Below are 22,990 nucleotides of genomic sequence, written 5' to 3'. Positions count from 1 at the left end.
TTTGCTGGTTCTTAAACAAACCTGAAATTAGTGCATTACATGAATAATGATATTTGATCAATTTTTTGCTAGGAACAACTTACAAGAGAACAATAACTTGGACTCATGCGTGTTAGAGGCAAGTGAATTTTACAGGTTGTAAATTGAAAAACTCATCCATTGGCCATTCTGCATTGAATAATGTAAGTGTTTGTTTCCTTGTTTAACAATGCATTGGCAATTTAACTGTTGTTCCTCACAATCGGCTTTCTCAAAATAACCCACACTATTTCTAAAGTGAGCCACTATTTCTTGAACTACAACAAAATAACCCACATAATCCACACTATTTCTAAAGTGAAACACTATTTTTTGAACTACAACAAAATAACCTACTACTTATGAAAGTGAACCATAATAACTCACATTATTTCTAGAACTACAATGTAATAACCCACACTATTTCTGAAAGTGAACCAAAATAATATACATTATTTCTGGAACAACATAATAATCCACATTATTCTGAAACTACAGTATAATCATCTACACTATTTCTGAAAGTGAACCAAACTAACCTATATTATTTATGAAACTACATAATAAAAACCCACACTTTCCCTGGAACTAAAGCATATGAACCCACACTATTTCTGAAACTACAACATAATAACCACATTATTTTTGGAAAGTGAGCCAAAATACGCATACTATTTCTAGAACTACAACATAATAACCCACACTATTTCTGAAATTGATCGAAAATAACTCACACTATTTATGAAAGGTAACAAAATAAACATCATTTATGGAATTAAAACAAAATAACTCATACTAATTATGCTTTTGAACCAAAAATAACGCACACTATTGCTGGAACTATTGCAAAATTATACATTATTTATGAAATTGAAGAAAACACACTTTCTCATGGTTATAAAAGATATTAGGTGCTAGTCAGGTGGCGGAATGGGGTTTAGGAGGACTAGGCAGATGTAAAGTAAACTTATTACCTATCTTTGGTGCTTTGGTGAGTTTTTATATAATGAGATGAAAGTTTAAATAATTACAACTATGTAATACTTTACAAAATATTTTTCAGAAATCATATGAATTTATTATAAATTTAAAATAAAATAAAAATGTAAAACATGACAAAAAATATATATTTGAACGTGACAAAAAAAAAGCATTTGAACAACAATTTAAAAAAAATAAATAAATAAGGGAGGGAGCATTTGGCCGTGACGCCTAAAAGGAGGGAGGTGGGGCCCTACACCATTTCTTAAACATGTTGGGATGCTAGCTGTCCAAATTACATTGGAAAGCAAATTACTAAAACATTAAATTTGAAAGAGTGAGACCACGTGGGGTCGAAATGAAGACAAAAACTTGTATTCTTCCTCTCTTCTCGTTAGGGGTAGTTATGGAAAGTTATATTTGAGTGTGTTGGGCTTTGTAATCCATCTCGTGTATAATTTTATGATCTTTGTCGTTATGCTTAAATTTAAACAGCTTTTGGTTAAATAATATTTTAGGCTGGTTTTTTATTAAAATAATCTTATTCCAAGCCATTTTCATTAAAGCTTCTTTAAAAAAAATCATAATGCCAGTCATTCGAAGGATAAAAATGTACTCCCACCTTTCCTGTCTTGATAGAGATTTTACCCTTGCTGAAGGTAGCTTGCTTGTCACATCCCGGCTCGGGTCCACCACATCTCGGGTCCGTTCCACCACCGTAGCACGATATTGTCCGCTTTAAGCTTACCATTCCCTCACGGTTTTGTTTTTGGGAACTCACGAGCAACTTCCCAGTGAGTCACCTATCATGGGAGTGCTCTGGCCTCCTTCTCGCTTAACTTCAGAGTTTCTACGGAACCCTAAGCCAGTGAGCTCCCAAAATGCCTCATGTTAGGAAGAGGTGGACATGTACATAAGGTTTAGAGGATCCACTCCTCTGGGCGATGTGGGATGTTACAATCCATCCCCCTTAAGGCCCCGACGTCCTCATCGGCACACTTCCGGCCATGGATTGGCTCTGATACCATTGTCATATCCCGGCACGAGTTCCACCACATCCCGGGCCCGCTCCACCACTATAGCACGATATTGTCCGCTTTGGGCTTACCATTCCTTTACGGTTTTTGTTTTTGGGAACTCATGAGCAACTTCCCAGTGGGTCACCCATCATGAGAGTGCTCTGGCCTCCTTCTCGCTTAACTTCGGAGTTCCTACAAAACTCGAAGCCAGTGAGCTCCCAAAAAACCTTGTGATAGGTAGGAATGAGAATATATATATAATGATTACTCCCCTGGACGATGTGGGATGTTACATTGCTTGCCAAACCACCCACTTTCTGCCAATTTTATTATTTTATTCAGTTAAAAAACCACCAATTTTTTTTCACCACTTGCAAAAATATGAATATTTAAATTTTAATTGTCATGCATTTATTAATATTTATAACAAAAATCTCAGGAAATTAAAATTTATTGGTGAAGATTTCAAAATAATAATCTACCATTAATATTAAGCAAAATAATTGACCCAAATCACTACGGGTGTGTTTGTTTGACCGGATTAGAGGGGACTGGACTAGACTAGATTAATTGCTAGTGTAGTCTCATGTTTGGTTTGCACAAGCATTAGGTTTAATAGGATTAGACCGGACACGCTCCAACTAAGTCCTTCATTAAAAGGGCTTAGCGAGACCCCCCAATCAGCAGGGGACTGCTAAGACAGTTCTCGTCCCTTCCTCATCGCGTCCTTGTCCAACCATCCTCCTCGCATCTTTGTCCATGTTTGCTCGACCAATCTCACTGGACCACCCCACCGACGACGACGATCGTCGACGAGATGTACAAATTCTCGGCTCCACACTTCTTTGGGTTTAGTCTGAGCTACAAAAAAGATGATAACGACGACGATAGGCGCAAGGCTGAGTCTAAGCTCTCCACCGCCGACGGCATGGCCATTCACATCGATTTGAGGAGGGGATGGGGGTGGGTCATTGGAGAAGAGAGGTTTGGAGGAGGAGACGATGGTGGGGTCGAAAGGAACAAGAACGAATTTGGTTGACTGAGATCTGCAATTGAAAATGGAGGCTCACGGCTGGAGGTTTGATTCGCAGATGGAGGCCTTAATGACTCTGATGGAGGCCTGATTTGCTTACCCTTCGTGGGAAATATATCGCCTATGCGTGGCTTTTGAGAAATTGAGGCTGTAAATCTTTGGTTTTTAATAAAGAACATGAATTTTTGGGGTATATTATGAGTTAATTTGCCAATTCTTCCTCTGGATAATATGCAAATTAGAATTTGATTATAGGTTAGTTGAAATTGAAGTTGGTTGAAATTGATTGACATTTTGGTAGAATTTGGGAATTGGAAATTTTAGTTGAAATTGAAGTTGGTAGAATTTGGGAACTGATAAATTTTGGTTGAAATTTTGATGTTGGTTGAAATTGAAGTTGAAGCAAATAACATGGATATTTTTTTTATATATCACCGGTTGTTTTTTCCCCTTTTTTTTGAATTATTCTGCTTTTTAATCTAATACTGCACCAAACACTTCACTAAGTCAGTCTAACTTAGTTTAGTAGAAGACAGTCCAGCTTAATTCCTAAAGCTAGTCCAATCCGAGATAGTCCGGTGCAACAAACGCACCCTACAAGTTACCTTTTCTATCAACAAAAAGACAATAATACCCCTACTGACCACCCCCACCAATCTTTGTATTCCCTACCTCTAGCTTGTTATACACGGAAGAACAAAAGCCCAAATTTCCAGATTATTTCCAGAGTGTAGGAAAAACCAAATAATTATTGTCTTTTTGTCAATTTGGCTTTTCAGATGAATAAATTCTCGGTTTTCGATTCCTCCGCGGGAATTAGATACGACACCAACTCCACTCCAATGATTCCATCACCTCCACACACAGAAAACGCACCAAAATGGTAATCAATCTTTTCCAGGAAAATTGGGATTCTCTTCTTCTGTTTTCTCGGCATCCAATCAAGAGCTTTAAATTCTTTTATTTTCCCCAAAAATTTCACTTTTTTGATCGGGGAAGGTCGTCAACTGCTCGTATATATGCAGCGGTTTTGCTCTTTCAGTTTTTGTTTCTGGGTTTTTCAGTGCAGGGTAAGTCTCTGAGGTGTTTAGCTCATTTGAAATCCGAAATTATGAATTTTGTGTTGCTTAATTTTTTTTTTTTTTTTGGAGTAATAAAAGCTTTTATACGTTAATGTATTTTTTTCCTGAAGAATTTCAATTTTCTAGCTTGAGTCTGTGCTCTGTTTGGTTTCTGAGAAAATGTACACTACCAGAGTAGATATTGACTTTCTGTAACTGGAGTGAGGTTCTGGAAAGTTTGAAGTTATATGGAAAGCTTGAACTTTTTTTTGGGATTATTGAGAACGGTGGTGCTTAAAAGTAGAATGCTTGACTGTTTTTATTTGTTTCCATATTATTTCGAAGCCTTGTATATTCTGGTGGATAAAATAGTATGAGCTAGTAAGGAAAGTACGCCATTGATCTGCAAAGTTGGAATTTTTACTGTTTTCTTTTACCCTTTAAAGAGATTTCATTGGTTCCTGGGATTTTCTGTGGCTAAATTCCGTTTTATCATATAATGCAGGAGTAGTTCTCAGTGGGGACTGAGAGAGCTCAGAGTGATGGATTGTGTTGTGTGCTTTAAAAGTGAATAATTCTTGTGAAAAAAAAAAAGTGACCAAAAAGATGGGTTTTCAGCTTTTGGATTGGTATTGCCGCCCGGTGCCCGGTGGGGTCTGGACAAGAGCAGTGGAGAATGCTTTTGGTGCATACACGCCGTGCACGGTTGATTCTTTAGTTGTCTGCATTTCTCATTTGGTTGTTCTGGGCCTGTGCATTTATCGAATATGGCGGATCAAGAAGGATTTCAAAGTTCAGAGGTTCTGTTTGCAGTCCAAAGTTTACAACTACATGTTGGGGTTATTGGCTGCTTATTGCACTGCCGAGCCTGTGTTCCGGTTGATCATGGGAATTTCAGTGCTGAATTTAGATGGGCAGACTGGCCTTGCACCATTTGAGGTTGGTTTGTTGTGTACTTTGAATTGAAGAAACCAATGTTTCCATTTATCAAATGTAGGGCAATTAGGTAGTCCTCACCCTTTAAGTGACAAAAGAAACCAAGTTTAACAAACTAAGAACCGTGATTTCTAAGGAGATATCAAGTTTAACAAACTAAGAACCGTGATTAATCTAAATGCAATGAAATTAGGGATTTTACACTTAAAACCCAGTTAGCTTTAGACCACTGGCTTAGCACTTTGCACATGTGAGTGTCATTAACCTGCTCATATTATTTTTCTGGATAAGAAACAAACTTTCATTGAAGGGAAAACAGAGTACAAAAACAAATTTTCAGTAAGCTTACTCTCATATGCTTAATATTTTAATTTCATCTTTTCTCGGCAGGTATTTTCTCTGATATTAGAGGCTCTTACTTGGTTCTCTACGCTGGTCATGATTGGTGTGGAATCTAAGATCTATATCCGTGAGGTCCGATGGTTTGTAAGGTTTGCGGTAATTTATACTTTAGTGGGGGATTCCGTGATGCTGAATCTTGTTCTTTCACTGAGGGAGTTATACGACAGGTTTGTGTGTGACTGTTTACCTAAATTGGTTCCTTCCTTACCAAAAGATGATATCACTGTTTATAGTTTTAAAGTTTTTGTTTGGTTTTATATTATTCCGCTAGTACATTATCGAGGCTTGTGGTTGTTCAAGACAACTTACAATCTTCCTGTGTAACCCTTGCAGATCTGTACTATATTTGTACATCAGTGAAGTTGCTGCTCAGGTTTGTTGGCTTGTTTTTCTTTTTTGACGTTAATTTTCACTGGTTATGCTTTTGTTTCCTCTTTCTGTCCTACTGTTTTTTTAAATGTCGCAATGTTTGAGGTTTCTTCTTAAAAGTAGTGTAAATAGTGTTTGAGCAAGTCTAATTTCTCTAATCCTCCAGCACTACCTTGTAAAAAGCTACTACTTACCGATCCATCTTAGAACCATCATAGAATTACTGCATATCTAATGTCATTGTTTTTTATATGTATTTTCACTCTGATGTAGGGTTTGTTTGGTATACTTTTGCTTGTGTACGTTCCATTTGTGGTCGATTATCCTGGTTATACTCCAATCCGTACTGAATCAATTGATGATGATGCATATGAAGAACTTCCTGGAGGAGAGCAAATATGTCCCGAGAGGCATGTGAACATATTGTCAAGTATGTATGTAATTTTGATGTGATCCTACTTTCCCTAGCCCTGTATTTGTTATTTGCTTGCTAATTTTGCAGGATGCAAAGGCAAAGGAATAGACTGTTAGTAATATTCTGAAGATTGCACCGAACCCTCTTTCCATGGCTGATTTCTCAACTCATATCTTGGTTGTGTTTTATCCAGGAATGCTGTTTTCATGGGTGAATCCCCTTATGAAGCTAGGCTATCAAAGACCCATTACAGACAAAGATGTCTGGAAATTGGATACTTGGGATCGTACGGAAACACTGAACAATAAGTGTGTGCTTGTTATTTTCAAATTGGTTTCCGCTTAGACTAGTACAATCATGGTTTGCATCATCATTCTTTTACTGGCTTTCTAGGTTCCAAACATGTTGGGCTGAGGAATGTCGAAAGCCTAAACCATGGCTTTTAAGAGCATTGAACTCTAGTCTTGGCGGAAGGTAATATTTTCCAGACCATGGCTGAGATGTGAATCTTCTTCACTTTATTGTCTTTATTGCCCTTGCTCTTCATGTGCAGTTCTATGTACATGCTTCTCATTCATATTTTGTTGTTCTGTTTATAGGTTTTGGTTTGGAGGCTTTTGGAAGGTAATTAACCTGTTCTTCCGCATTTATTATGTTTGTTAATAGTCTGCAAAGTTTGATACACATGTAATAGTACACAAAGGTCATTACACTTATATTTCGCTAATTGGAATAGTGTATGTTTTTAACTTTTTAATCAACACTTACTGCTCTTTGTCATTGTTGTTTTATATTACATGCTGGTCACACTCCTCAGTGAGTTGTTCTGGAAATGAAGAGTTATTTGTTTCTTATTTGTTTCCTCAAAGGTTTTGCATGGTAAAATTGAACGCATTGTGTGCTATAACTTATTTTATTTTGTTTGTTGACAACTTGTAGATCGGGAATGATCTTTCCCAATTTGTGGGGCCGCTTATTTTGAATCATCTCTTACAGGTTTGTGTTTATATCGTTCCCTTTTCTGTATTTCCATTCCCATGTCTGTCTCTGGTACTACTAGTTATTTTAGTATACAAATCAGCAGGGATAATGATATTGGTGACTGGGCCCATATGAGGGCTGTTTATGAATTTAACTTGTGCTAGTCAAGCATTCCTGGATTCTGTGTATTTGCCATTTTGGTCATGAAATTGTTGTTGAAACACGATAACTAAATAGAAATTTTGACTACGAAATAAAGAAATGAAACAACGGTGAGACTTCAATAACCCAAAAGCTCTAGTCGCTGTAATGTCGGATTAGCTTTAACCTAACCTTCTCCATGTATGTTAGTTTTGTGGATATTTTTAAAATTATGCTGCTGGTATGTCATAATTCCTGCATATCCCTGAATTCAGAATGTGTATCAGAGTCCTGTGAAATGATCCTTTATTGTAATTATCATAATCGTTCTTTCATTTAATCTAAAATTGTCTGCAGTCTATGCAACGAGGGGATCCAGCATGGATTGGTCACATCTATGCCTTCTCAATATTTGCTGGAGTGGTATGATATAAGTCCTTTGTTTTATATTTACGTCATTTACGTTTGCCAATACATAGCTTGTTTTGCACAGCTACCCCTTAGTATCACATATATTTGCGTACTCCTGCTGCTTTAACAATTTCAAGGGATGTTGCAGTTACCCTGCTTGGTGAATTGACAAAAATTGCTTACCTAATATAACCTGCTCCCCCTTTTCTTAAATTTCCTGTTTTTCCCTAAAAACCTTGCACAATATCCACTAGCTGGTGTTTGAACCCTGGAACATATCTTGCACATTTATTTTTAATGGGAGGATGTGCCTTGACTTCAGGTTGGTGGGGTGTTATCTGAAGCTCAGTATTTTCAAAATGTCATGCGCGTTGGCTTCCGGCTACGGTCAACCCTGGTATTTTGTTTTATTTTTTCCAACCCCATTTTAATTGTATTAGGTTTATTGTAATATTTTTTCTGTATTTTACCATGTTTATAATATCATCAATGTCATTCTTTTCCCGAATTTATACTATTATTTAAGAGAACTTTGTGGAGGAATTTTGACAAAGTTCCATCTGTGTTCATTTATACATTAAAGGATAATAATATAGTAAGGGTAAATCATTAATAAACAGTCAGTTCTCCCACAACTCTCCCTCCCCAGTATAACTCTTGTTTCACACGCATGGCAGCAACCAACGCAAGTCTATCAGTTTGTGGGTCCTTTTACTTAGTCCCGGTCCCTGGGTGAGTGAGGATTGGAATTTTACTGTAGATTCTTAGCTCAGGGATGTCTATAGATGTTTTGTTTTGATAGGCCAGGTTTTTGTTTAGAATCAATGTCAATTTTACCATGCGATTTACTGGGGGCTTGCGACATTTAGCTGGTTATTTATGAGTTCTTGAGAGGGTTAAGGTCTTGTTACTTTTCTAATAATTTTGGAGTGGAGATTCTTTTTAGTGTTTTATGTTTGGGGTTTAAATAGTAGTATGGTCTTCTATTCACTCTAATAATGTGTGGAAGTAGCGAACTCATAATTTTATGAAGAATCTTGATATATAATTTTTTGAAGTATGATTCTAATTTCTACACTTTTCTTCTTTTAGGTTGCAGCTGTATTTCGGAAATCCTTTAGGCTGACTCATGAAGCAAGGAAGAAGTTTGCCTCTGGGAAAATAACCAACTTGATGACAACTGATGCTGAAGCACTTCAGGCACGCACTCTGAACAGTTTTTGCATGTGTCCTAAAATTATCTTTTGAAAGTGAAAATTATTTTTTAATACTATAACAATTTCCTGAAGTCAGACGATAGTAAAATCCCTGAATGTGCGATTGGAGCCACACTACTCTGGACACCTTAATCTCAGAACATTTGATGTTATTTCCTTTTTCTACTTATTGTCTACTCAAAATTCTTTTCGAATGAGATTTGGGTTTATGTCATTCTTGTCAAAATATACAGAGGTGGTACCAAACAAATTGGAGTGTACTAATCATTTTGTGCTATTATTTGGGAAGTTGTTTAGGTTGGTTGGTTAATTTGTTTTTGTTTCCTTGCACAGCAAGTATCCCAATCTCTTCATATTTTGTGGTCAGCTCCATTTCGTATCGTTTTCTCCATGGTTCTTCTTTATCAGCAATTGGGGGTTGCTTCACTACTTGGTGCCCTCATGCTTGTTCTTTTGTTCCCCCTACAGGTAACATAGTTGCTGCATTTGATTTTGCTTGTTTTCCAATAAAAGCTATGCTAATTTTGCTTTAGTGACTACATTACTATCACAATAGAGTGTGCCTGTCTGTACTGAGTGGTTAGTAACTACACCACAGTTTTATATTTGGGCACCTTATACATGTTTAGATCGCCTATCTATTTAATGTGTCCTGATCCTTGTGATTTACTTGGAACAGACATTTGTGATAAGCAAAATGCAGAAATTGTCCAAGGAGGGGTTGCAGCGTACAGACAAGAGAATTGGTCTGATGAATGAAATTTTGGCTGCAATGGACACTGTGAAGTATGTCTCAATTTTGGTGATATGCCTATATATGTTGGGGGGATTTATATGTACTGTTTTTCATTGTGTTTTCCAATGGCTCAGATGTTATGCATGGGAGAGTAGTTTCCAATCCAAAGTGCATAGTGTTCGAACTGATGAGTTGTTCTGGTTTCGAAAAGCATCACTGCTGGGAGCGGTATGGCAATTTTTTTCTGAAATTTGCATTTTCTTACCATATCCACTCATTTGATGTAAATTTCTTACAATATCTCTTTTTTGGAAGGTTTTCAGTCCTATAAGAAAATCACTTCTGATTTCATATATTCATGACATGCCATCAAAGTGCTACAGTTGATTACTGAAGTAGGCATTTTGCATGATCTTGTTTCGATCATGATCATGTGCATATCCAATTTGTTGAAATAGATGTTATGAACGTCAACTTTTTTCTTTTATTTTGACCGGCTCTTTCCCTTGTTTTGCAGTGCAACGGATTTATACTAAATAGCAGCCCAGTGGTAGTCACCGTGATTTCATTTGGATTGTTCACTTTTCTTGGGGGGGATCTTACACCTGCAAGGGCATTTACATCACTTACTCTGTTTGCTGTGCTTCGGTTTCCCCTATTCATACTTCCTAATATAATAACCCGGGTTCGACTTCTTTCCCTGATATCCAAAAATGATTATATTTCCCTCAAACGTTTATAGCAGTTCAAACTTTGGGTTATTCTCGAAGATGGTTTTTTTTTTTTGGGTATTGTAATGTACATGGAAGAATATTTCAGTGTTTTATATCCCTGTTGGTTCTTTTCTGAAAACAATTCTTGCGGATACTTTGACTAAGCAGTTTAACAATATGTTGGCCTCTTGAGCATTAAGTATTCTGTTTCAATTTCATGTAAATAATCAAAATAAAGTTCTTTGTCTGCCAACTTTGTGAACTTCTTGCATGTTTTCTTCTATTACTTAATTTCTAATGGTAGTTTATTTTTACAGGTGGCTAATGCTAATGTATCCTTAAAGCGCTTAGAGGAGCTACTTTTAGCTGAAGAGAGAGTTCTTCTGCCAAACCCTCCTCTTGATCCAGGACTGCCGGCCATCTCAATTAGGAATGGATACTTTTCTTGGGACTCAAAGGTCTAGTTGACAATGTTTCTTTTGTTTCTCTGTAGCTGTTATGAATATTCTAAGCGCACAATTGATTCATTATTACCTATATGTGTTCATTATATAGTCAATTTGTGCATTTATGTTACAGGCTTGAGGTCAGCTTCTATTTCTGGTGTCCAATTTTAGTTTTCATGGTTCTTACATCATATAAGTTTGTGTGTGTTGTAGAAGGATTCCGTATATAAGTAATCTAGTGCTTGAACAAGCTTAGAAGTGTTTTGCATTTTCTCTATGAAAAAACACACCTGAAATATATGTTTTCCTTCAGGCAGAGAAGCCCACGCTGACAGATGTTAATTTGGATATCCCTGTTGGTAACTTGGTAGCAATCGTTGGCGGTACTGGTGAAGGAAAGACGTCACTTGTATCTGCAATGATTGGGGAGCTTCCTCCTGTAGCAGAATCAAGTGTTGTAATGAGAGGAATGGTTGCTTATGTTCCACAAGTTTCATGGATTTTTAATGCAACTGTAAGTTTTGAGCACCTCTTTTATGTATTTATATACATCTTTCTAAAGTATGTGTTTGAATTTTTGTATTTATTTACTGTTTCTGTGAATCTGGAAAACCTTGTGATTGATAATTGCTGGCACAAATAATACTTGTTCTTGTTATCAAGATAATTTAGTTGGAGACAGTGTCCCCTGGGATGTGGTTAAACCTTGAGTACTAAATTAATTACAATGCAATCTACTTGCTCGTGCAAATTGGTCACTTTCTTATTTATGTTTTCAGGTACGTGACAACATTTTATTTGGATCTTACTTTGACTCCAGAAGATATGAGAAGGCAATAGATGTGACTGCATTGAGGCAGGACCTTGACTTGTTGCCTGTGAGTGCTCTTAGAGTTCTATCGTGCTAGTTCTTATAGTACATTTTGCAAACTTCCCATGTTACCTAGTAATTTGTAGGCCTAAATTTCTCATTTGTTTCACTGTAGGGTGGTGATCTGACTGAGATTGGTGAAAGAGGAGTGAATATTAGTGGTGGGCAGAAGCAAAGAGTCTCCATGGCTAGAGCTGTCTACTCCAGCTCTGATGTATACATTTTTGATGATCCCTTGAGTGCTCTGGATGCTCAAGTTGCTCGACAGGTTACTGTTTTACATCCAACTTAAGTTATTCACTTCAGGAGTTTGGTTATCTGTTGTTTCTACATTCTAATTCTAAATATAAAATATAATCTCTAATCTGTTGTTTAGCATGTCCTTTGTCATCTCCACAAATGTTTTTGTGGTAAGTTTGCAGCATTTCAAATACTAGGATGAATCTTTATCTTCTTGGTCAGAGTTAATTGGACTTACCCACATAAGCATGCCTTTATTTAAGCATTTGTGTTAACAGATCATAATCACATATTAATTTTGACAAATTCATATATAAGTCCAGTGGATTCTGCTAGTATAGTTGTATCTTTCTTATATTTATACTGTAAAGCTTATGGATATTTCCTTAACTCTGGTTTATCTTGTCGTTTGCATTTTCCTAATTCCATTATTTCTTTCTACACTTGCAAGCTCTATCTCTGGCTTCTGAAAGTTGGTTATTAATAATTCTTTTGTATATTAGTCATCTAACTTTTCCGATGTATCATACCAGGTTTTTGATAAATGTATCAGGGGAGAACTGAGAGGGAAAACCAGGGTTCTTGTTACAAATCAGCTGCATTTCCTTTCACAGGTTGATAGAATCATCCTGGTCCATGAAGGTATGGTGAAGGAGGAGGGAACATTTGAGGAGCTTTCCAATAATGGCACGCTGTTCAAAAGGCTAATGGAAAAAGCGGGAAAGATGGAAGAATGTGAAGAAGAAGAAGAAGAAGAAGAAGAAGAAGAAAAAGAAGATAGTAGAACCTTTGATCAAAACAGTGAAATGATTGATCATAGTGCCTCTTCAAAACCTGTTGCCAATGGGGTGGTAAATGGTATGCCAAAAAATACAAGCCAAGCCAATAAACCAAAAGAAGGAAAATCTGTTCTTATCAAACAAGAAGAAAAGGAAACAGGCGTAGTAAGCTTGAAAGTTTTGGCGAGGTAAATCAGATTTTCAAGTATCCCCTTGAATTCCCCTAGTACTACATTGAGACATCCCTTTATTCTTAAGAAACCTTGATCTCAGAGGGGCTAATACTATTTGCTGTTTACATTCGCACATTACTTAGCTAATCAATGCTTAGAAGTCTTTTAAATCTGCAATTTATCTTATCCAGGTATAAGGATGCGTTAGGAGGCTTGTGGGCGGTTATGATACTCTTTACATGCTATGTTTCATCCGAGGTTCTACGAGTTTCAAGTAGCACATGGTTGAGCCATTGGACTGATCAAGGCACGACAGCGAATTATAACCCCGGTTTCTACAATATGATATATGCACTAATATCATTTGGTCAGGTAAGAACACTGTTGATGCACAAAAAACCGGAAGGTCTTGGAACAACGTAAATCCGGCCGTGAATCTGCAAGAAAGTAAAGAACACAAGATGTAACGTGGTTCACCCCAATGTTTGGGCTACGTCCACACTGATATTGATATCGTTTCACTCTGAATGGTGAATATACAAAAAGGCTAGAGGCAGTGTGCTCTCTAGCTTGTTTTCTGTGTTTGCCCTCTGAGATGTTTTCTCTCTTCCCATGGCCTAAACCTTGACCTCCCCTAATGAGGAGAGTGAAGAGTCCTTTTATAGAATAAGGGCTCCTCACTTATTACATATTTGCCCATTCATTTATTACATAATTACATTTGAGTCTCCCGAGTATTTATACAAGGTCTAAATACGGAGGCCCTAAATATGGTACAAACGGTAGTCCCCCAAGTCTTCAGTCAAGAGAGTCTTTTGGCTGGAGACTTGAAATTCAGTCCATGTGTGGGCCGAAGTAATTAGATGTCGTCTAGAACTAATACTCGATATGAGACGGTGCCCAATGTGAAATGATGCTCAACTAGAAGTAGCACATGTTGCGAGGCTGCTCGGCTTGTGGCTTATGTTGCTTTGGTTGGCTCGGCTTGTGGCGTTGAAGGTGAGGGAGTCCCTTTTATAGAATAAGGGCTCGCTCCTCAATACATAAATGATGGGCTAGAGTTGATGCTCGCGGCGAGGCAGTTGTTCAGCAGACGACAATGCTCTCTAATGATGGTGAATGAGTCCCTTTTATAGAATAAGGGCTCGCTTCTCAATACATAAATGATAGGCTAGAGTTTGATGCTCGCGGCGAGGCGGTTACTCAGCAGGCGGCGATGCTCTTTAATGATGGTGAGGGAGTCCCTTTTATAGAATAAGAGCTCACTCTTCAATACATAAATGATCGGCTAGAGTTGATGCTCGCGGCGAGGCGGTTGCTCAGCAGGCGGCGATGCTCTCTAATGATGGTGAGGGAGTTCCTTTTATAGAATAAGGGCTTGCTCCTCAATACATAAGTGATGGGTTAGGAGTGATGCTCGCGGCGAGGCGTTGCTCAGCTAGCGGCGATGCTCTCTAATAAAGGTGAGGGAGTCCATTTTATAGAATAAGGGTTTGCTCCTCAATACATAAGTGATGGGCTAAGAGTCTTTCTCCAATGAAGGTGAGGGAGTCCCTTTTATAAAATAAGGGTTTGATCCTCAATACATGAATAATGAGTGCTCTCTAATGAAAGTGAGGGAGTCCCTTTTATAGAATAAGGGTTCGCTCCTTAGTACATAAATAATGGGCTAAGTCCCCCAAGTATTTTTCATGAGACCCAATTGCGGAAGCCTAATATATGGTACATAGTGTAGTCCCCCAAGTCTTCAGTCAATAGAGTCTGTTGGCTGGAGACTTCAAATTCAATCCATGTATGGGCCGAAGTGGCGGTTGTTCGGAGTCGGTCTTTGTATACCATGCACTGAAGCTTTTGTAAGTGAAGCTTTGAAAGTGAAGTTTTATAAGTAAGGCTTTGAAGTCGGAGCTTTGTAAATGAAGCTTTCGAAGCTGGAGCTCTTGTAAATGAAGCTTTCGAAGCTGATTGACATGAGTGATGCTCATGAATGTTTATGTTGATTGACATGAGTGATGCTCATGAATGTTGACATGAGTGATGCTCATAAATGTTTATGTATGATTGACATGAGTGATGCTCATGTATAATTTTGGAGTACTGGACGTACTTTTGATCACCTAGTTAGTGATAATAGCGGCAGGCTGCCGAATAATTTTGGAGTACTGGACGTACTTTTGATCACCTGGTTGGTGATAAGCAAGTGGGTGTTCGGTCAAACAAGAGATCACCATGAGCACGTGGCTCATCAGTCTATAAGTTGGTAGACTTCTTTAATTAGCAACAATGTTGATCAGTGGATTTAGTTGCTCAATAATTCCTGACAATAAATGACAGTATAAGTATGACCGTATAATGAATAAATCAAATTGACAAAGTTTGTCAAGGCAAAAATATTGTATCATGTGCCTATTACACATAAATATTTTATTGTGCGGTAAATGATTTGTATATGTGGCAAAATAATGTGGTGCACTTTCGGCTAAATTGTGGAAGACATGTTTGCTTGGGATTCTTTCTACTTTGGCCTTTTTTCGGTTTCCCATTGGAATGCCACGTGAGTGGCTTTGGGTTTGGTCAAAAGGCAAAGCAGAATGCAGGAGCATCATGATTATAATAAATATAATATTCAAAAAATTATTAAAACTATGTTATTTTAAGGGGAGGTGGCCAACTAACAGATATCACAAAAGTAAAAGCAGACTTATCTTTTTCTTCGTGGGTTTTCCATTAGTAGATGCGGCAGGTTTGCTTTTTCTTCGTGGGTTTTCCACTGGTAGATGCGGCATGTTTGGTGCATCAGTGGTTGAACATGGACACCACCATAACAGTAACCTCATCATCTTCTTCATCATTTTCAAACGCAACCTCCAGCATCTTCGTGTACGGTCCCAACGACGACAACTTCATCAACTTCATCAGCGTCTGGGAAGGAAAGACAAGATTTCAGGACCCAATCTCCATTCGAGAGCTGGAGGCCTCGGACGCATCTACTACAATCACATGGCAACTAGAGCAAATCGCTGCCCGTGTCCAATGCCACAAGATATGATGTGCTCGGCGTCCCCACAGATACATTTGCATAATGCAGATGTCCAAATGCACTAATCTGATACGTGATGTTTCCGTATTCGAAAACAAGCGGCGTCGTTTGATCGTCGGTGGTGGAGAGATGGCGGCCCCGAATCAATCGGTCTTGGTGGACAATAGCGATGTAGTACTCGGCGCTACCCTTCTCCGGCAGTTCATCGAAACCCAGAATTTCCTTGACTGGATATGAGAACCGGTGGTGGATATCGAACCCATACGTCCCGAGCCCAAAACAGGTCTAATAAGCCCAACCCAATACCAGAAAAGAGAGTAAGAGATAAGCGGCGGACGAACTGTAAGAAGCTCTGCAAGTCCAGGCTGCCATGGCTAAGACGATTCTAGGGAGAGAAACAGATGTTTTGGCAAATTGGATTTGTGCAAATTTCACGGTGGAGGTTGTGAGGGTTTCATGGTGGTGAGATGGAAAAATGAAAGAGAACCGATATAGCTTTTCGTGTCGATTCCCACAGGCGGCGCCAAATGTTGATGCACAAAACCGGAAGGTCTTAGAACAACGTAAATCCGGCCGTGAATCTACAACAAAGTAAAGAACACAAGATGTATCGTGGTTCACCCCCAATGTTTGGGCTAGCTGATGTTGATATTGTTTCACTCTGAATGGTGAATATACAAGAAGGCTAGAGGCAGTGTGCTCTCTAGCCGGTTTTCTGTGTTTGCCCTCTAAGATGTTTTCTCTTTTCCCATGGCCTAAACCTTGACCTCCCCGAATGAGGAGAGTGAGGAGTCCTTTTATAGAATAAGGGCTCCTCACTTATCACATATTTGCCCCTTATTCTATAAAATGACTCATCACTCTCCTCATTAGGAGAGGTCAAGATTTAGGCCATGGGAAGAGAGAAAACATCTCAGAGGGCAAACACAGAAAACAGGCTAGAGAGCACACTGCCTCTAGCCTTTTTGTATATTCACCATTCAGAGTGAAACGACATCAACATCAGTGTGAACGTAGCCCAAACATTGGGGTGAACCACGATACATCTTGTGTTCTTTACTTTCTTGCAGATTCACGGCCGGATTTACGTTGTTCCAAGACCTTCCGGTTTTGTGCATCAACATTTGGCGCCGTCTGTCGGTTCTCTTTCATTTTTCCATCTCACCACCGTGAAACCCTCACAACCTCCACTGTGAAATCTGCACAAATCCAATTTGCCAAAACATCTGTTTCTCTCCCTAGAATCATCTTAGCCATGGCGGCCTGGACTTGCAGAGCTTCTTACAGTTCATCCGCCGCTTATCTCTTACTCTCTTTTCTGGTATTGGGTTGGGCTTATTGGACCTGTTTCGGGCTCGGGACGTACGGGTTCGATATCCACCACCGGTTCTCGGATCCAGTCAAGGCAATTCTGGGTTTTGATGAGCTGCCGGAGAAGGGTAGCACCGAGTACTACACCGCTATGGCCCACCAAAACCGATTGATTCAGGGCTGCCATATCTCCACCGCCGACAATCAAACGATGCCGCTTGCTTTCGAATACGGAAACATCACGTATCGGATTAGTGCATTTGGACATCTGCATTATGCAAATGTATCTGTGGGGACGCCGAGCACATCATATCTTGTGGCATTGGACACGGGCAGTGATTTGCTCTAGTTGCCATGTGATTGCAGCAGATGCGTCTGAGGACTCCAGCTCTCGAATGGAGATTGGGTCCCGGAATCTTCTCCTTCCTTCCCAGACGTTGATGAAGTTGTCGTCGTTGGGACCATACACAAAAATGCTGGAGGTTGCGTTTGAAAATGATGAGGTTACTGTTATGGTGGAGTCCATGTTCAACCACTGATGCACCAAACCTACCGCATCTACCAGTGGAAAACCCACGAAGGAAAAGATAAGTCTGCTTTTACTTTTGTGATATCTGTTAGTTGGCCACCTCCCCTTAAAATAACATAGTTTTAATAATTTTTTAATATTATATTTATCATAATCATGATGCTCCTGCATCTGCTTTTACTTTTGTGATATCTGTTAGTTGGCCACCTCCCCTTAAAATAACATAGTTTTAATAATTTTTTGAATATTATATTTATTATAATCATGATGCTCCTGCATTCTGCTTTGCCTTTTGACCAAACCCAAAGCCACTCACGTGGCATTCCAATGGGAAACCGAAAAAAGGCCAAAGAATCCCAAGCGAACATGTCTTCCACAATTTAGCCAAAAGTGCACCACATTATTTTGCCACTATATACAAATCATTCACCGCACAATAAAATATTTATGTGTAATAGGCACATGGTACAATATTTTTGCCTTGACAAAATTTGTTAATTTGATTTATTCATTATACTGTCATTATTGTCAGGAATTATTAAGCAACTAGATCCACTGATCAACATTGTTGCTGATTAAAGAAGTCTACCAACTTATAGACTGATGAGCCATGTGCTCATGGTGATCTTTTGTCTGACCGGACACCCACTTGATCCAAAATTATTCGGCAGCTTGCCGTTATTATCACCAACCAGGTGATCAAAAGTACGTCCAGTACTCCAAAATTATTCGGCAGCCTACCGCTATTATCACCAACTAGGTGATCAAAAGTACGTCCAGTACTCCAAAATTATACATAAGCATCACTCATGTCAATCAATATAAACATTCATGAGCATCACTCATGTCAATCAGCTTCGAAAGCTTCATTTACAAGAGCTCCAGCTTCGAAAGCTTCATTTACAAGAGCTCCAACTTCGAAAGCTTCATTTACAAAGCTCCGAATTCAAAGCTTCACTTTCAAAGCCTCACCTATGAAACTTCACTTTCAAAGCTTCACTTACAAAAGCTTCAGTACATGGTATACAAAGACCACCTCCGAACAACCGCCACTTCGGCCCATACATGGATTGAATTTGAAGTCTCCAGCCAACAAACTCTATTGACTGAAGACTTAGGGGACTACACTATGTACCATATATTGGGCTTCCGCAACTGGGACTCATGAAAAATACTTGGGGGACTCAGCCCATTATTTATGTACTGAGGAGCGAACCCTTATTCTATAAAAGGGACTCCCTCACTTTCATTAGAGAGCATCCATTATTCATGTATTGAGGAGCGAACCCTTATTTTATAAAAGGGACTCCCTCACCTTCATTAGAGAGAGACTCTTAGCTCATCACTTATGTATTGAGGAGCAAACCCTTATTCTATAAAAGGGACTCCCTCACCTTCATTAGAGAGCATCGTCGCCAGCTGAGCAACCGCCTCGCCGCGAGCATCACTCCTAACCCATCACTTATGTATTGAGGAGCGAGCCCTTATTCTATAAAAGGGATTCCCTCACCATCATTAGAGAGCATCGCCGCCTGCTGAGCAACCGCCTCGCCGCGAGCATCAACTCTAGCCCATCATTTATGTATTAAGGAGTGAGCCCTTATTAGCATCAACTCTAGCCCATCATTTATGTATTGAGGAGCGAGCCCTTATTCTATAAAAGGGCTCTAACGCCACAAGCCGAGCAGCCTCGCAACATGTGCTACTTCTAGTTAAGCATCATTTCACATTGAGCACCGCCTCATATCGAGTATCAGTTCTAGACGACATCTAATTACTTCGGCCCACACATGGATTGAATTTCAAGTCTCCAGCCAAAAGACTCTCTTAACTGAAGACTTGGGGGACTACTGTTTGTACCATATTTAGGGCCTCCGTATTTAGACCTCGTATAAATACTCGGGGGACTTAAATGTAATTATGTAATAAATGAATGGGCAAATATGTAATAAGTGAGGAGCCCTTATTCTATAAAAGGACTCCTCACTCTCCTCATTAGGGGAGGTCAAGGTTTAGGCCATGGGAAGAGAGAAAACATCTCAGAGGGCAAACACAGAAAACAGGCTAGAGAGCACACTGCCTCTAGCCTTCTTGTATATTCACCATTCAGAGTGAAACAATATTAACATCAGTGTGGACGTAGCTCAAACATTGGGGCAAACCACAATACATCTTGTGTTATTTACTTTCTTGTAGATTCATGGCCGGATTTACGTTGTTCCAAGACCTTTCGGTTTTGTGCATCAACAAACACAGTTAAACATCAGTTGTTTTAAGTTAGGTGTTGTAATGTGTATCAACTATCTTGTGGAAGATTTTGCATCGAATTGTACTGAGCAACTACATTTCTTCGTTTCAGGTTTTGGTGACATTAGCAAACTCTTATTGGTTGATTATTTCTAGTCTTTATGCTGCTAGGAGGTTGCATGAGGCCATGCTTAGCTCTATCTTAAAAGCTCCAATGGTCTTCTTCCAAACCAATCCCCTTGGACGGATCATAAATAGATTTGCAAAGGATCTTGGAGACATTGATCGTAATGTTGCTCCATTTGTGAATATGTTTCTTGGGCAAGCCTCTCAGCTCCTTTCTACCTTCATCTTGATAGGGATCGTGAGCACTATGTCCTTGTGGGCCATTATGCCCCTTCTCGTTTTGTTTTATGCAGCCTATCTCTACTATCAGGTACATGATTCTTATATGTTTGATATGCTTTTGGAGTCACCCTTAAGTCTTAACTCAAAGTTACTAGGTGTCATGTACTTAGCCTGTTGTATTACCATGTTGGTCACTTTGGTATCGATTTCTTGCTGCACTTTGTATAATATTTTGTTTTCTCTTCGGGTAGAGCACGGCTCGTGAGTTAAAGCGCTTGGACTCCATCAGCAGATCCCCTGTTTATGCACAATTTGGTGAAGCACTGAATGGTTTATCAACTATCCGCGCATACAAGGCTTATGATCGGATGGCAGACATTAATGGAAGATCTGTGGATACCAATATCAGATTTGCACTGTTGACCATAAGTGGAAACCGCTGGCTTGCAATCCGTTTGGAAACATTGGGAGGCCTCATGATATGGTTTACGGCTACCTTTGCTGTTATGAAGAATGGAAGGGCAGAGAACCAGCAAGAGTTTGCATCCACTATGGGTCTACTTCTCAGTTATGCGCTTAATATTACAGATTTATTGACTGCTGTACTGAGACTTGCAAGTCAGGCTGAGAATAGCTTGAATGCTGTTGAGCGGGTCGGTACATACATAGAGTTGCCTTCAGAAGCTCCAGCTGTAATTGAGAGCAACCGCCCCCCTCCAGCGTGGCCTTCATTTGGATATATCAAGTTTGAGAATGTTGTTCTACGTTATAGACCGGAACTTCCCCCAGTTTTGCTTGAGTTGTCTTTCACAATTTCTCCTACTGACAAGGTCGGAATTGTTGGAAGGACTGGCGCTGGAAAGTCCAGCATGCTAAATGCTTTATTTCGGATTGTTGAATTAGAAAGAGGAAGAATTTTGATTGATGATTGTGATATCGCTAAGTTTGGACTGTCAGATTTACGTAAAGTTCTTGGTATCATACCTCAGTCACCGGTTCTTTTTTCAGGTACAAGCAAGCATGTCACGTTGACTTAGCAAGCTATAATATTAGTCAAGAGTAAGAAGAAGTTATTCCCAACACCTAATAAAGTACATTTATTCTAATGATCCTATTTTCCTATCTTTCTTAGGAACAGTGAGGTTTAATCTCGATCCCTTTCAAGAACATAATGATGCTGACCTCTGGGAAGCTTTAGAGAGGGCACATTTGAAGGATGCCATCAGGAGGAATTCTTTGGGATTAGATGCTGAGGTAAATGCTCAACTTTGCTTTACTTGACGTGATTTCGGTCTCATTATACATAGGCTCTCCCTCATTTAGAGGTTACTTGATGTGATTCGGGTCTCATTATATTAACCTTACTTGTGACATGTCAAGGTCTCGGAGGCAGGAGATAATTTCAGTGTTGGACAGCGACAACTATTAAGTCTTTCTCGAGCAGTGTTGCGAAGATCAAAAATACTCGTTCTTGATGAAGCAACTGCAGCTGTTGATGTCAGAACTGATGCTCTTATTCAAAAAACTATTCGTCAAGAATTTCAATCATGTACAATGCTCATCATTGCTCATCGTCTGAATACCATTATTGACTGCGACCGAATCCTTCTGCTTGATGCTGGCCGGGTAAGCTTCAGTTAGAATTCCTTAAGCTCATTCTTTATTTTCTTTTCTGCTGATGTCTGAGTGACAATGTGGAAAAATTATGGATTCTGTCTTAAGGGATCCATATTGCAAATTTGAGTCAATTATACTTGAGCCGCGCAGCTTTTGGTCTTAAACGCTTTTAAGTCGTTTTTCTTTTTGTTGATAAGTTTTTTGTGCTTGCAGGTTCGAGAATTCGATACACCAGAGCGCCTGCTGTCTAATGAAGGAAGTGCTTTCTCCAAAATGGTCCAAAGTACAGGCTCAGCGAATGCTCAGTATTTACGAAGCTTGGTACTTGGAGGGGAAGGATAAAACAGGTTGGCGAGAGAAGATAACTGACAAGTCGATGGACAGAAAGAGATGGCTAGCCTCCTGGGCTACGGCTGCTCAGTTTGCTGTAGCTGTAAGCCTCACTTCATCCCAGAATGACCTTCTGCGGTTGGAAACTGAAGACGAGAACAGCATCCTCAAGAAGACGAAGGATGCAGTGATCACTCTCCGAGGAGTTCTTGAAGGGAAGCATGATAAAGAGATCGACGAACTCTTGATCAAAACCAGCTCTCTGGAGATGGGTGGTGGTCAGCTCTCTACAAAATGGTTGAAGGTACCGTGTGGCTCCATTTGATTACTCAACCCACGTTATTTCCGCAATCAGAATTAGTAGATTCTGAATGTATGTTTTCATCTGTTTTCCAAAGCTAACCGCACTTAAACGTTCTTTACTTCAGGTCTTGCCGTGATGAGCAAGTTGCCTTGATGAGCAACTTGGGTGCAAGAGAGTTGGCACTGGCTTTTGTTTAACTAGCTTAATTAACGTCTACATTCGAAGTGAATGTATTTTGAAAATGATTTTTCGACATTTATTTTCTTTAATTATTTGATATTTATTCAACTTGAATGTCAAAAATAAACATGAGCGTTAGAAGAAA

At 39.2% G+C, this 22,990-nt stretch overlaps 1 protein-coding gene across 1 annotated transcript; it reads left to right on the top strand.

Annotated features, from left to right (window-relative positions):
• The first annotated feature begins 3,864 nt into the window (after positions 1–3,864).
• Positions 3,865–22,990, top strand: LOC103446130 (ABC transporter C family member 2). Its single transcript, XM_029103060.2, is given in 30 exon segments — positions 3,865–4,121; positions 4,618–5,051; positions 5,439–5,617; positions 5,784–5,823; positions 6,093–6,249; positions 6,428–6,542; positions 6,628–6,708; positions 6,834–6,858; positions 7,174–7,230; positions 7,714–7,779; positions 8,090–8,164; positions 8,860–8,967; positions 9,318–9,452; positions 9,664–9,770; positions 9,855–9,948; positions 10,238–10,405; positions 10,751–10,891; positions 11,193–11,393; positions 11,659–11,757; positions 11,866–12,018; positions 12,524–12,957; positions 13,134–13,314; positions 20,179–20,502; positions 20,666–21,422; positions 21,547–21,668; positions 21,795–22,040; positions 22,245–22,355; positions 22,357–22,594; positions 22,597–22,665; positions 22,790–22,990. Coding segments are annotated over 29 exon segments (4,845 nt in total). The 5' UTR covers positions 3,865–4,121; positions 4,618–4,718; the 3' UTR covers positions 22,819–22,990.

This window comes from Malus domestica, chromosome 05 (genome assembly GCF_042453785.1).
Source record: "Malus domestica chromosome 05, GDT2T_hap1".
NCBI lineage: Eukaryota > Viridiplantae > Streptophyta > Magnoliopsida > Rosales > Rosaceae > Malus > Malus domestica.
The sequence above is the reverse complement of the archived record's forward strand: the minus strand, read 5'-3'. Positions and strand labels throughout refer to the sequence as shown.